This window comes from Gouania willdenowi, chromosome 18 (genome assembly GCF_900634775.1).
Source record: "Gouania willdenowi chromosome 18, fGouWil2.1, whole genome shotgun sequence".
NCBI lineage: Eukaryota > Metazoa > Chordata > Actinopteri > Blenniiformes > Gobiesocidae > Gouania > Gouania willdenowi.
Genome location: NC_041061.1, coordinates 25,167,922 through 25,183,983, shown reverse-complemented (window position 1 = coordinate 25,183,983; position 16,062 = coordinate 25,167,922). Strand labels below are relative to the sequence as shown.

Here is a 16,062-nt window from a genome sequence, read left to right as displayed (position 1 = left end):
GATAATACTCAGTTTGTAAATGTAATAGAAAGTAATGATTACATATCATCACATACACATACAGTACATCAGTGTTATGTTTATTCTGACTGTTGAAATAAATAGCATCAGAAACCCGTAGTCAGCTGTTGTGTACATTGCACTACCAGTAGTTTTAGAGGGTACCAAGATGGTGGCTGGTAACCTCAACTTTGTAGATAGTCTTGTTCCCGGATGCACTATCTAGTGGTGTAATAGAGATCAGCAGATATCTGCCCTTAACGTGCAACAATAAAAAGACCCCAGCGGAACAAATGCGAACAGACGGGTTCCGCTTAATAAAAAGAAAAACTTAAAATAATGTGCACTTTATTTTACATGCACATTATTTCATTTTAACAAGCACTTTTTTTTTTTTGAAAACAAAACATATTACGGAAAGAGAAAATCATGTAACATATAACTTTAGTATTTGAACAAGGCATTTATTGTAACACTGGACCAGACAGACCAGAATCAGAGTTTATTCCAAAACAGGTTCAGTACACAGACAGGCAGTGAGAATCAGGCCACAGGGAGAAGGCTGAGGCAAAATACAGGAGTCAAAACAAGCAGAGCATGAGGAATAACGTGGGATCACTGGTCAGGAATGTAAACAGATAATCTGGCACTTTAGTAGTGAGATGGCCAACATGTGGTATGAGAAAGTTTGGGCACGCCCTGACAATTTCCATTAATAAATCATTGGGTGTTTAGATCAGTAACTTCATTTTGATCTGTCAAAAAACTGATGTAGTGGAATAAGTTTCAGCAGTGAAACTAGGTTCATTGGACTAACAGAAGATGTGGAATATGATTAAAAACAAAATTACAAAAAATGTTAGCCCTAGTTAAAGCTGCAGTATGCAAGTTTTTTTTTTTTTTTTGGCGTTACAAAATAGTGCACAAAACAAACCGTGGGTGTGACAATTTCTTACTGAAGTGAAACTATACTAACTTCCCTGTTCAGATATTAAGTAATCACCTCAAATTCGATTAAAACTAAAAATGACATTCAAAAGTGAACAAATAAATAATATGAAAATAATACATTTTATTTAAAAGCGATTTTCTAAGAACTTTGAAACCACAATAAAATAAACCTTGTTGAACCATGTTGGAAGTATGATCAACGCAAAAATGAATTACTTGGAACTGATGAAATACCTATTTCTTTTGAGAACATCATCATTCGACCCTAAAAAAATTATATACATAGGGTATAGGTAGCTGCAGAAAATCATGTACAGGATAAAGACCAGATGCCATTCTAAAAGGAGACTGACTCCCTTTGGCAGTTTAAAAAGCCTCTGTGAGGAGCTGCTGGACTGTCTGATGCTTCCTCCACGAGAAGAAGATTATGGAGATGAAGGAAACTGTTGGTGTTTTCAGGACGACGACTGGATAAACAGTTAGGCATGTTCGAACAAGGCGGGTAAGGAAAGTTGGCAAGTCAGATCCGTAACTTCGGAATAAGGATTGGCTCTAAGGGCTGGGTCGGTCGGGTTGTGGTTCGAAGCGTGGCTGGGCTCGTGCCGTGGCTGGAGGACTAGCCAACGCTGCTGCCCCCCTCTCCTCGCCGCGTCCCCTCCCCTACTTCCTGGCCTCACCGCCGGGGGTCGGCGCGGCAGCTGGGATCAGTTTTTTTTTTGGATGAAAACTTTGGTTTCCTTTTCACTCTTCTTGTTTTTTGATTTTTCTGGAAAGAAGATGAACAAACCATGTGTGAAGCTCCTGTGAAGACTGTAAACTATCAACTTGTTAAACACACACATTACCTTTTTTTTGTTTCCACAGATAGAGCAGCTTCGGTAATAGCATGAGTAAGTGTAGTAGTAGTATTAGTAGTACTAATAGTATCACAGCATCTACAACCATTATACGTGACTTCATCCCTGAAACAGAGGAAACCCATAGTCAGCGTTTGTTCTTCTTCTCTGATTGTGTCCATCCTCTATGTTGTCTGTCTAACACTAACATGTCACCTGTGTCCACCCTGAGCAGTGTGTGAGTAGATGTGGTCTCCTCAGCTCTGCTCAGCTCACAGCTATTCGTTCCCTCCTGATCTGAAGACAAGTTCTGTAGATGAAGAACGTCTGAGACCTTCTCAGCCTCAACATGATTCTTCCACTGAGCTGAGACATGTTGTCCATCAGTGTCTGTGGTTGAACCTCCACAGCAGGCTGAAGTCCCTGAAGGAGGTGGTAGTGTGGGTGCAGGAGATCTGAGCCCTGCTGGTGCTGGTTACAACTGACACACACGTAAAAACGACTGTGAAAACATGAATAATTGTGTAAATGAAACTCGGTGCTTATATCACATGATTGCAGTCATTTTTTATGTTGAACAATTGAAAAAACTCAGAGTCACACAGAGCTGCTGGAGACCACACTGCTGCTCCTCTCACTATTTATTTGGATCACTCTCTTACATCCACTTGAAGGACCACATAAGATGACTGAGGACCAAAATCATCATTTCTGATGAAACATCTGTACATTCCTTCATCCTGAACCTTCACATTCTTCAGCATCAGCGCTGTCTTCCTCCCAGTGACCTGATCCTCAACCAGAGATGTCAGACCATTAAAACGAGGGTCCTGATCCTCAACCAGAGATGTCAGACCATTAAAACGAGGGTCCTGATCCTCAACCAGAGATGTCAGACCATTAAACGAGGGTCCTGATCCTCAACCAGAGATGTCAGACCATTAAAACGAGGGTCCTGATCCTCAACCAGAGATGTCAGACCATTAAAACGAGGGTCCTGATCCTCAACCAGAGATGTCAGACCATTAAAACGAGGGTCCTGATCCTCAAACTGGTCTCTGTTCTCATAATAAGAGTGGACATGGTCATATCTTGTCTTTGTTATGTAATGCCAGTGGAGAACATCTGTTTCATATCTGAAGCTGCATGGTAAGATGCAGCTGTTGTTGTTGTAAACACAGAAGACGTTGGTCTTTGTAAAACCTGACAGAAAGAAAAAGTCAGAGTTAGAAACCTCTGGGATCTGTTTGATCTTCTCTGTTCTTCAGCCAATCACCTGTAAGTACCCTCAGTCACCACTAGGTGGCAGCAGAGCTGCATCTCTGACCACAGGTTGGTTTCACTGTTAAATTATTTATTATTATTCATATGAAACTTTAGCTGTTACTAATTGTTAGAAGCCCCTGAACCAAGAACTTCCAACATTTCCACAGCACATCAGCTGTTCTTCACAATCTATGGACTGAATAACAATAACATTAGGCTCAAATCCCGATTAGCTGATGCTAACTTGCTATATCTAAACCAGAACTGGTCCAAATATGTTCTGATAGCTGGGCCAAATGTGTTATCTCATTTGTGGGCCACATCGAGATTATCCAGAAGCAATTATGCAAACTACTGTAAAATGAGATTTATTTTTGTTAAGTTTTATTTCATAATGTTTCCATCTCAATCAAGTTACAAGATTTCATTTAGGTATTTTGTTTTATTACATCCATTGTTTGAAGTGTAAAAGATACGTAGAAGGGTACTAGTTTATGGTACACTATCACTTTAAGAGTTTGGTGGCAACAACGTGCGGGGCGATGTAACTTAAGGAAGTGTGAGGATGTGGGTGTGGCCTGTGTGGTCAGGAATTACCTTCAAGCCCAAGCGTCTGAGTAAAACCGAAACTGTTTCATCTATTTCTACATTCACACTCAATGAGGAAGTGGCGCTGTGATTGGTGTTATGTATTGGTTCTGATGTGATGACGTAGGAGGAACAGTTTCTATGTTGTTAGTACAAACAACACAGTCATTTTCACCAATATTAAATTTTGAGTGTAAAAAATCTTTACAGTGATAAATATTGTTCATAGTTTTAAAATGCACTTCTTTAGCTTTAGGTGAAATAGGAAATTTGAGATAATTGCATCTAATATTTTTAACGTTTTGACTGGTAAATCTTTGTACTAAATTTCGTCTTCAAAGAGATAAAGAGGAAGTATGCATTGGTGAGCACTGTTCTGAGAAACTTGTTGTTACATTTCTTGTCCACAAAGGGGCAGTAGTGGACCAGTAAGGAGGGCACATGAGGGACAAGATGCGAGTACAATAGAGAACCTTTTAGAGTGCAAATAATATCTTGTGGTATTGCATTAATAACATCAGAAAATTGTTGGATTGTACAAGCAATATTGTATTAACGCTTGAAATCATCAAAATTAAGTAAATGCCCTCTCTCATCCATTAAATGCTAAACTAACCATATTCCTTGATCATCCCAGTCTTTAAAGTAAAATGACTTTTTTTTTTTAATAAGGATATACCGATTGTTCCAAATTGGTGCTTTATGGGGTGTGAAATTATGTTTATATATTAATTTCCAGTACTATTTTTTTATTTATTCAGTTCATTTCCGACATGGTTGCATTCACAGAATTCATTTGACATTCAGAGCAAAATCACATCATTATTTATTTATTTATTTATTTTTTGTCCTTTTGCATGCCGGAAAGGGCGACGGAAAAAAGCATTATGCTTATCCAGATCCGTCCCCTAATTTGAACACAGATAATTTTACATCCAACCTCGTTTGTAGGACTGTAGGACTTGTTCATGGAATTTTGATATTTTTATGGTATTCACATGAGTCATGAAGTTTTGTAACCATCTTAGTTTTAAAACACTATTCATCGGCTCAAAGTCCATTAAGACCACCTTCCTCTAAAGACTTGACAATGTCATTCTTCCTTATATAATGAGGTCTATTGTTCCAGATGAATTTGAAGTTGTTATGATTGATTTGTTTAATAACAGTTTGTGGTATGTCCAGAGAATATGCAGGGTAAATGATTCTTGAGAGACCTTCCATTTTACAGCGCAATAACCTACCGAATATGGAGAGATCCCTCTGTAACCATGTATTTAATATAGTTTTACTCTTTTTCATTGTATTATCAAAGTTGATTTTTAATCACACTTCTGAATTTTTTGAGATGGTAATCCCCAAGTATTTTACCTGGTCTTTAACAGTTATATCATACAGGGCTATTTGAGGGTGGTCATGAATTGCCATTAATTCACATTCATCAATATTTAAGTGAAGACCAGAGGCTTTGGAAAAGCAACTGACTACTTGTAGAGCTATAGGTATTTGTGTCTCATTTTTAAGGAAAAGGGTGGTGTCATCTGCAAGCTGAATTATAGCTAATGGGTTTCCTAAAACATCTAATTTTTTCACCTTTTTACAGTTTTTGATCATAATGCTAAGAATTTCCACAACCATAATGAATAGTAAAGGAGATGCAGGGCATCCTTGTCGAATACCTCTTTTAAAATCAAATCGTTTACAGGTACCAAAAGGGAGCAATGCAGTACTATTGATATCACTGTATAATATTTTGATAATTTCACAAAAGGCGTCTCCAAGACCAAATTGACGCAATGTATCCATCATAAACAAATGTTCAACTTGGTCAAATGCCTTACAAAAGTCCAAGAAAAGAATAAAACCATCATCCTCAATTTTGTCCCGATAATCTAATAAGTCTATAGACACCATCCTAATGTTGTTATGGATAGAGCAACCTCTGAGAAGACCAGATTGCGATTCATTGATAATTTGTGAAATACCTTCTTTGAGTCTGTTAGCAATTAACATGAGCAAAAAGTTTATAATCCACATTGAGTAAGGTTATCGGTCTTAAATTGTTCAAATACTTTTTATCCTTACCACTTTTGGGGATCAGAGAAATGAGTCCTTGTTTTATGGTGTTCATCAGAGATTTAGCTTTGATACATTCTTATATGGCAAAGAAAAAAAGGTATTTTATATCCTCCCAGAAGTGTTTGTAAAAGTCTGATGAGAGGCCATCCTGACCAGGGGATTTCCTTAGGGAGAGATGTTTAACTGCAGTATCTACTCAAACATATCAATGTCTGCATCACACATGTCCTTAAAATCCAGGATGATGGTAGGAATGTTGTTTTTATACTGTCCAGAAGAGATGAGTCTTTATCAGAGGTTGATGAATAAAGATCCTTATAAAATTCATAAACTTCCTCAGCAATGACTTTGGGATCCATGCATTCAACATCATTAATCATGAGTGTGTCAATCAAATTCCTCTCCTGTCTCCTCTTTTCAAGGCCACAAAAATATGCTGTGTTACGTTCACCTTCTTCAATCCATTTGGGTCTAGATCTAACGAAAGCTCCTCTGGCTCTTTGAGAACTTAATTAGAGACTTTGGCTGCAGCAGTGGTTAGGGAGAATTATAAAGGCAGCTTTGTCCGAGTCCAACACTGGAGTTTTCTTACAATATTCATCCAAATCTTGTATTTGTTTAAGTTCTTGTTCCCTCAAAGTCTTGCTTCTTTCCTTTCCAAAACATATTGAAACCTGTCTGACCATGAATTAAAAAAATTCCCATCTACAGCGGTAGTTACCAATAGTTACATCATATCTGATTTCTGAAATTAAGTCCTTAATTGTGTTGCAATATTCCTGGCTTTTCAGCAAATCTGCATTAAATTTCCAATACACATTCCTTTTGTTAGTAATTATATCTGGTTTTAAGTTAAGGTACAACAGGCAGTGGTCGGTTAACGGTGCATTGGAGATAGTTACATCTGAGACATGGTTCACCAATTCTGGAGCAGCCAACCACAAGTCAATTCTAGATCTTATAACCCATTAGGTTTAATCCATGAGTACTGTCTGAGCTTTGGATTTCTGTTTCTCCAGATATCAAGCAATTAGAATGTGTTTAAAATTAAATCAAAGTGATACTAAAATGTGTATCTGTGAATTTTGATGGATACCTATCCAAGTAATCATCAGGTGCTAAGTTAAAGTCTCCTCCGATAAGTATTAAGTCTGTATGATACAACCTTTTATACTGAGAAATAACGTTTGTGATTTCTTGTATTAAGTTCTTGTTTTGCGTGGTATTAATATAGCCATAAACATTTGTTAGAATTATGTATGCATTGTCAATCTTTATGGCAGCTGTCAGCCAGTGTCCATTGTCATCTGCCTTATATGAAATTACCTCACCCGGACACTTGTTAAAGCAGATGGCAACTCCAGCTGATCGATTACTTCCATGGCTGAAGAGGATTTTGTCTCCCCATTGTGTTGACCAGTAGGTGGCGTCCGAAGCACATGAGTGAGTTTCTTGCAGAAGGACACAGTGGCATTTAACTCCTTTGTAGTGCAAAAAAATGGCTTTTCTTTTTAGGTTGTCTTTAATACCCCTTGAATTCAATGAAACAAAACTTAAGTTGGCTTTCAAAACATTCATCAGCTGGATAATCCCGCAGCAATACAAAAATGAACAAAAGAGTCAAGTTAAGGTGTAGGTACGGTAGTAGGTAAACGTGGTTGTTCCCTCCTGTTGGTGTTCTCCCACATGAAACATTGGAAAAGAGAAATACGTATGTGATACGATGGCCATTGATGTATCCAAAAGGCCCGCGAAAATTGGCCTTCTTTCCTTCCTGACGTGCTTGTTTGATGCGTGGCCACAGCATCTCTCTGGCATCTTTGACCTCCTTTGTGAGACCTTTGGCAAACCTGATACCAGCGTTTTGGCAAATCCCTGAATCTTTGGTCATCTTCCAAAATGCATCTCTGCGACGTCGTTTTGGGAACTGGACGATGATGTTCCTTACTCTCCCGTTCTCCTTCTGACCAAGCTATATCCACATATTCATCCATTTTTTCAGCCCAGTGCGATGCTATTTTCTTAAAGAGCTCAATGACTTCATGCCTGGCGTCTTCGTTCATAACCTCTTTCATTCCTTTTATCTTGAGGTTCCATCTTCTTTTATATCGTGTTCTCTACATTTTTCTTTTAGCACAGCAATTTCAGTTTTCAGGCAGCTTGTTTCACTCTCTAAAGTGGTAATCTTGGTTTGCAATCTTTTATTTCTGCTGCGTTGAACTCGGTTATCTTGGTGAGGCTAACCAACAAAGCACAGTTTTGCGTTAGCTTAGCAATGAACTCTCTCTTCTCGTGAATCAAACTTTTCAGTGAGCTTGTTGATAGCAGCAAGGATAACGAAGCCTGATACCACATCTTCATTAGGTTTTGTCAACTTACGAGCATGATCTTTAGATGGTGTAGGGAGGGCCGAGTCTTCCCGACCTCTCTTGTCGCTGCCTCGGTCCGTTTCCATAGCGTACCCGTGGTTACTTTGTTTCAATGAAATCCAGGGTGCGTTGGCGTTTATTTTAGACATTTTGTCTCAGGATGCTTGTAAAGTATGTATAAAAGTTTGGGATTAATTCAGTGGGAAATAAAAGTCAATATCTTGGTTGCTGGAGGGAGTTAACCGGGAGTTAGCAGAAGACAGGATCGCTCAGGCTGCCATCTTGCTGGAAGTTCACAGAGACACTTCAAAAGGAGCCACATGTTTTGTTAATGGTTGATTGTGCCCGGTGGAATAAAGAAACCAACCGAGACAGTGCTTGGTGTATTGATTTAATTCAGAATACATGAAACCAAAAGAAAAATGGAAGGATGGAAGTAAAATGGACAGACAGTGTTACAGGTGTGACTATACTGATCACATGGGTAAGGATCCCAAATGCCCAGCATGATACTTTTCAAAAGTATGTCGTACAAGAGGACATAAAAAGCATGATATGAACGTGGTGGAACAAGTTGATTATGCATTCATTGTAAAAGATAATGATGTGTCTGAAAAGCTAACATTTTCTGTTGGGGGAGTAGAGTTGAAAATGTTAATAGATTCTGGTGCTAGAAGTAATGTCATGGGAGAAAATGTGTGGGAAAAGCTAAAAGCTGAAAAAATAAAATGTCATTCATAGGTACCTGCAGGGCAGAGGAATTTGTATGCATATTCCTCAACACAGTCACTATCTCTTAAAGGAGCATTTAAATGTGAAATCAAAATTGGTAATAGGACTGAGGAGGCTGAGTTTATTATGATAAGAGGTAATGGTGAACCACTCCTGGGAAAAAAGACTGCTATTAAATTAGGGGTGCTGAAAATAGGTGTAAATGTGGTTTCTAATTTGCTCTAGATTTCTAACCAAACTACCTCTTTCCCACATTCAAAAATAACATGCTCCACTGTCTCAGTCTTTCCACAGCTACATATCATGTTTCCCTATTTTAAATAATATCTTCCTGCTCTTCTCATTTCCCCAACACTCCTTTGTATTCTATAATACCATCTTCCTCTTCTCTTCTCCTCCAACTGCTTTTGCCACCTTTCCTTTATCCTCTGTTTGATAATAGTCCTCACTTCTGTTTTGCTGAGCTTATTTACTAAGTCAATATTTCCATGCTCTGTGGCTTCCTTTGCTTTCACTGTGTGCTGGGACACACAGAAAAACCAGTGACAGGCCCATCATCCGACATCTAAAAAGACGTTGCTGTACTTCCAGCAGAATGTCCTTTTTACCCTGGGAACAACCATTTTTTAAAGTTAAAGTCGATGCACTCGAATCTGAGCAAATAATTGTTTTCTGAGGCCTAACGTCCTCTACCCATTGCAAAGCCATCACTATTGCTGTGATCTCCCCTGTGTACACTGAAACCCCCTCACTGACCCTTTTTGCCACTTGAATGTTAAATTCTGGAATGGTAAATGCTACTCCTACTTTACCTGATGAACTCTTAGATGCATCCGTATAAACCTGTACATACTCATAATAACTACCTATATATCACAGTGCATTTATCCTGTTATCTTGGTCTAATAATTTAAAATCAACATCTGCATCTGGAAGTATCCAAGATGGGATTGCTGACACTGGCACTATAGGACTCACTTTTAATTGGTCAATTTTAAATTATTTTGCCTTCTCTGTTTTTGTCCACGCAAAGCTTTTTACAAACTTCTTACCTTTTTCCCAGCAAGGCTGTAATACATAAACAATACATCCCACATAGTGGGATGATCTTGTCCCTGACCTTGTAGATGAACCCAATAATTTAACGCTAACTGCATCCTCCGAAGTTCTAACAGCATTTCCCCCATCTCTACCTTAATGCTGCAGTTGGGGTAGTTTTAAAAGCTCCTGTGCAAAGTCTCAATGCTTGATATTGATTCTTGTCTAACTTTTTAAAGACGTGATTGCTGCAGATCCATATACCACACAACCATAATCCAAGACTGATTTTATTAGTCCACAGTAGATATCAAGTGATTTCCTGTCTGCCCCCCATTCACTACACACAAAACACCTCATAACATTTGACACCTTTTTACATCTGTTCATTACTTTCTGAATGTGCACTGCCCATGTCAACCTTTCATCAAACCATATTCCTAAAAATTTAAACTGCTTCACCCTCTCCATCTTTTGATTGTAAAGTTGAAGTTTGACCTCATTTCCAATCCTTTTTCTTGTAAAGAACATTGTCTTTGTTTTATCAACAGAGAATTTAAATTCCCATTTATATGACCATTGTTCAATTTTCTTAATAGCGCCTTGCATTTTTCCCACAATAAATTCCAGATTTCTTCCCCTCCTCCAAACTGCTCCATCATATGCAAAAAGTGAAAATCCCATCCCACTCTAATTCCATAAAACCATCATTAATCATTAGAGAAAAAAATCAAAGGGCTGACAATGCTACCTTGAGGTGTTCCATTTTCTATTCCAAATTTCCTTGAATAAGTCTTTCCTATCCTCACTTGAATTTCCTTTAAAAAATCCCTCATCCATCTAAACATACTACCGTTAATCCCCAAGCTATTGAGTTTGATTAACAATCCCTCTCCCCACATCATATCGTAAGCTTTTTCTATATCGAAAAACACTTCCACTTAACTTTCTTTATTGGCCTGTGCCCTCCTAATTTTGTGCTCTAAACATAAAGCTGGATCCATAGCATTTCCTCTTATGAATCTACTCTGATATTTTGCTGAATATCCTCTTTTTTCTGCATAACATGTTAATCTTTCATTAATCATTCTGTCCATACATACATTCAATGTTAGTGCAATTGGTCTTGCGATAACACATGTTATAAATTGGCACTATACAAATAAAGATTGATTGATTAGTGAAGTTATTTTGAGACTTAATGGCCTCTTTCAATGGCAAAAAAAAAAAAGAAAAACAAGAATAAACAGAAGAAAGTTTATTTGTAGTTCTAAACATATTTATGGTGTTTTTTAATTAACTTTTCATCTCTCCCATGAGGTTATTATGCATCCATAATATCCATTACAATTACATGCAAATGGACGTCATTTCCCCTGTGCTGAAGGCCTCAAAACCTGCCACTAACACGTACATTACACAACACTAACCATAAACACACACATGCACGTACACGCGCACACAATAAGCACTCCTGCAGTAAGAAATGCTAAATGCTAAATAAATAGTTTTATTTGGAGAAATGTATGTCTTTTATCAGATTTTAGTACCCTAACCACCACTGCAGCCAAAGTCTCACTCTGAACTGAGTTCAAAACTTGAGAGCCCTGGCATTAAAAGACAGTTTAGAAAATGCCTGGGACCTCAAAACATATTGATTCACTTTGTAAACAATCATCTTTTCCAACCATCTTTACTCGATAAAGGCTTCAAAATTAGGTATGACAAGGGTATCCATAGTTTTGAAGACCTATATATCAATAACACTTTTGCTAGCTTTGAACAACTATCCAGAAAGTTTGGACTTAGGAATAGCAACAAATCAGAGATTTTGCACAGAAGAAAAATGTGAACTTTCCATCTATTCCCCCACTGTCTTGGTTAGATTCTCTGTTGAAGGTCAACACACTTAATAAGGGTAGGATTTCAATGATATATTCACACATCATGGATGAATTTATTGCTCCGATAGCTCATAACAGGGAGCAGTGGGAAACCGATTTTGGTGTCCCTCTGTTGGATGGAGAGTGAAACCTGGTCGTCGCAGGGGTTCATTCATCCTCTATATGTGCACAACATGCTTTAATACAATTTAAGGGACTAAATCGGCTACATTTTTCTAAGGAAAAACTTGCAAAAATGTTTCCTAATCTAAGCCCAATATGTGACAGGTGTACACAGGCTCCAGCAACTGCTTATCACATGCTTTGGTCTTGCTCATAACTTACACAGTTCTGGTCATCATTTTTCGACTCTCTCCAAGTTCTATGGCTGCATGGTTGTGTCCTCTTCTACTGTGGGTATCTTTGGTGTGTTTTCAACTCCAACAGGTTTGCATTTTCCTCCGTATTTTCAGAAGGTCATTGCGTTTTCCTCTCTATTAGCAAGACTAATACTATGCAGATGGAAGGATGTAACCCCTCCATCACAACAACCAATGGATCAAAGATATGATGCACAATATCAAGCTAGAAAAAAATCAGATACACCTTAACGAATCTGCTAATAGATTTTTCAAAATCTGGGACCCATTCTTGAACTATATGTGGACTTTGTCTAGCCCTTTAGGTAATCTTTCACTGCCTATGGATAGAATGCACAAGTTTTTGTTTTTTTTTATGTGAAAAAATAATTCAAAATAATTCAGACACGCATTTTCATTGTGAAAAAAAAAAATCTGATGTAAATTGTGGGTATATTAAAAAGAAAAAAAAAAAGAAAAAAAAAGGATTTCAATGTAAAAGTGCGCCATCTAACGTGTAAACCCAGGGTTTTCATTGTGTTTTTTTAGTCTTCACTGTGTTTTTTCCTACACGGCCTCATACAGTGTTGTAGTATTTGTAAATGCGTTTTGACTTGTATATTGTCATTGTAAAAAAAACACAAAAAACAGGCGATGTAGGCCGTTGCGAATCATCATTTGAGACGTTAACCACTTTAAACACAACACCAAACCAACGTGGGACATGGCGGCAGATAGACAGAGTCCGCCTTCTGTCTACCATACAGTCCCTCTCCCGGACTCCCAGCTGGACTTCTGTGGCCAGCCGTACTCCGTGTCTGTTCTTAAAGTGGGCTACAGTCTGCCACAGACCGACGGCACGTTCCGAGCCGACGGCACCATCAGCCTGATAACCGGACCGAAGGTGGTGCTGGTGGACACCGGGGGGCCGTGGGACCGAGACCTGCTGCTGCTCACTCTGAGCAGGCGGGGTCTGAGCCTCGGGTCCGTGGACTGGGTGGTAGGAACCCACGGACACTCCGATCACATCGGAAACATCAACCTTTTCCCCGCGGCGGCGCTTATCGTGGGTTATGACGTCAGTCAAGGAGACACGTACCGCTCCAACGGACTAGCACGCGGACATCCTTTTTCGCTGGACGAGCACGTGAGTTTAATTCAGAATATGTTGAATTGTAGAGTTAATAAAGTTGTGTACAGTATACATTTGGTCACGTGACTTGATTTGACGTGTCGAGCCTGATCCTTTCGGATCCTTTGTACGCATGCGCGTAGACTAAGTCACTTTATTTACTCGCAATATTTACGACAGAGCTCCTGGGACGTGATATTTGAATGTAAACAGACCATACGACGTTTGTTAAATATTTTAATAGTAAATATGTGACTATTTTGTGGCGTTTTCCATTATTAATTAAACAAAAAGACAAAAAGGAAAAACCACCGCAAGACGATATAAACAAAAACGGACCAAAACACAATACACACTGAGAATCTAAAACCAAGCAGAAAATGAAAAACCCCAAAAATAAATCGGAATTCACTCAAAAAAACATTATTTTAAAAAACAACAATATATATATATATATATAACGTTCTGAAAAGCGTCAATATACAGCTGACATAGCAAAATGTATATATGTATATTCACATCAAATATACAGTGCATTAAAAGTGTAGACGCTTTATGCAACGTCCTATACAAAAAAATAAAATAAAATTTTATATATATATATATATATATATATATATATATATATATATATGCAATTAATAAATCAATCACTTAATACCTAAATATATGCCATGAATGCCAATTAATCGGTCAGGCTCCAATGTGTATGCACTTTTTTAATTGCCATATTTTGATCAAATTTAAAAAGTTAGGGATTGGTGTGGTGACATTCTACAGTTTTGAAATATTGAATTAATTGAATTTTTGTTTTTTTGACTAGGAGGATATTCAATGAATTCGAATTGTTGCTGAAAATCAGATGAAAAGTATTTTTTTTTTAACTTTAATCTTGTTTTTAAATATTAAAAAGACTAGGAAGTTCTCCCTAAATTGAAATAGATGACGGTACAAAGAACTACTGGGAAATAATGCAGTCGTGATGGAGCATGGTGACGAATCACGTTTAAAGAATTGGGTGCAGGCCTGCTGGTGGGTTGAGGGTCTAACAAACATGAAAGCTGGTGATGTCATCATGTTGCTCTCTCCTACAGGTCACTGTAATTCCCACCCCGGGGCACTCAGGACAGGATGTGAGCGTCCAAGTGAAGGGGACCTCTGCAGGCACCGTCCTTGTTTCCGGGGACTTATTTGAGTGCTGCTCGGACGAAAATACCTGGCGAGATCTCAGCATGAATGTTGCAGTACAAGAAGTTAGCCGCCAGGAGGCGCTACGTACATCTGATGTAATCATCCCAGGACATGGACTCCCATTTAAGGTGGTCTCCTCCTGCACCTTCACTGAGCTGGAAAAGCCCCTTACATAAGCATGACTCAGCTATTTTTGATATTGGAATGATTTGTGCAATAGATTGTAAGTATTTATCGAATACAATATTTTATTAAAGTATTATTTTAAAGCTGTTTTTCTTTGTCTGAAGTTCACACTCAGATTTGTTCAATTATATTTTAGCTACATTTTTACACATTTACAGAATTATTTGGCTCACAGTTTTTATTCATTTTTCTACCATCATTATTATGATGTTATTAGTTAATTTTATTTAAAAGCGCTTTTCAAGGTATCCAAGGTCACCGTACAGTAAAACAGGTTCAAAACAGTAGAAAACAACAAAAAATACAAAGACAAAATAAGGTGGACAATAACGAAAGTTCAGTGAAAAAATGGTCGATCAGAGGGAAAAGGCAAGTTTGAACAAATAGGTTTTGAGTTGGGGTTTGAAAGTGGTGAGTGGATCTGCGTTTTGAAGGTCAGGAGGGAGTGAGTTCCAAAGCTTTGCTCCCCATGGTGATGAGGCGTGCAGGGGGGACACTGAGGTGGATGGAAGAGGATGATCTGAGTGAGCGAGAGGGTATGGCAATGTGGATGAGGTTGGAGAGGTATGGGGGAGCCAGATTGTGGATGGCCTTATAAGTATTTTGTAATGTATGCGATGTGTGATGGGTAACCAGTGGAGCTGCTGGAGGACGGGTGTGATATGGTGAGTAATGGGGGTCCTGGTGATGATCCTGGCGGCTGAGTTCCGGACGAGTTGAAGTTTATGAAGGGTTTTGTTGGGGAGATCAAACAGGAGGGAATTGCATAGCATAATCAAGACGGGAGGTGACCAGACTGAAGGAGTATGGCAGCAGTAGGAGGTGTGAGAGATGAGCAGAGGTGAAAATATGCAGACCGTGTGATGTTGATATGAGAAATGAATGAAAGAGTACTGTCTTAACCTGTTGAGAGGGAGAGATGGAGGAGTTGTCAATGGTTTTAGAGAAACTGTCAGCTTTGGTTAGAGTGGATTTTATACTGATTAATAGAACTTCTGTTTTCTCACTGTTTATTTCAGAAAGTTGGATGTGAACCATGATTTTATATCAGTGAGATAATGAGGAGGGAGGAAGTGAGATATTAGGCTTGGTGGAGATGTAGAGCTGGATGTCATCCGCATAGCAATGGAAATTGATGTGGTGCTGATGAAAAAATAGCCGAAAGGGAGTAAGTAGATCATAGGTGGGCAAACTACGCCCCGCGGGCCACATCCGGCCCATTGGTCTTTTTAATCTGGCCCGCCGAAGCCAAAATAAACAAAACACAAAATGAACCGTCTTGCTCCGTCATTTTTCTCAACACCCGTGGGAACCAAATGTTCTCCCGTTCTCCGTTTACGCCCGCCCTTTTCCAGCCTCCCAGCCAATCAACACGCAGAACACATGTAAACAAAGACGAACATTGGCAGAGAAAGCGGCATGTAACAATGATGCCTTCACGGCCATGGGAAA

At 38.7% G+C, this 16,062-nt stretch overlaps 1 protein-coding gene across 1 annotated transcript; it reads left to right on the top strand.

Annotated features, from left to right (window-relative positions):
• The first annotated feature begins 12,650 nt into the window (after positions 1–12,650).
• On the top strand, positions 12,651–14,693 carry mblac1 (metallo-beta-lactamase domain containing 1). Its single transcript, XM_028474966.1, has 2 exons — positions 12,651–13,248; positions 14,328–14,693. The coding sequence occupies exons 1-2, from the start codon at positions 12,826–12,828 to the stop codon at positions 14,598–14,600; spliced, it is 696 nt and encodes a 231-aa protein (XP_028330767.1). The 5' UTR covers positions 12,651–12,825; the 3' UTR covers positions 14,601–14,693.
• The last annotated feature ends 1,369 nt before the right edge of the window (positions 14,694–16,062 follow it).

Excerpts from the sequence above, each read along its gene's own strand:
- mblac1 (XM_028474966.1), top strand. The coding sequence starts at position 12,826 with ATGGCGGCAGATAGACAGAGTCCGCCTTCTGTCTACCATACAGTCCCT. Across the intron at positions 13,249-14,327 it reads CTTTTTCGCTGGACGAGCAC|GTCACTGTAATTCCCACCCC; the intron begins GTGAGTTTAATT and ends TCTCTCCTACAG.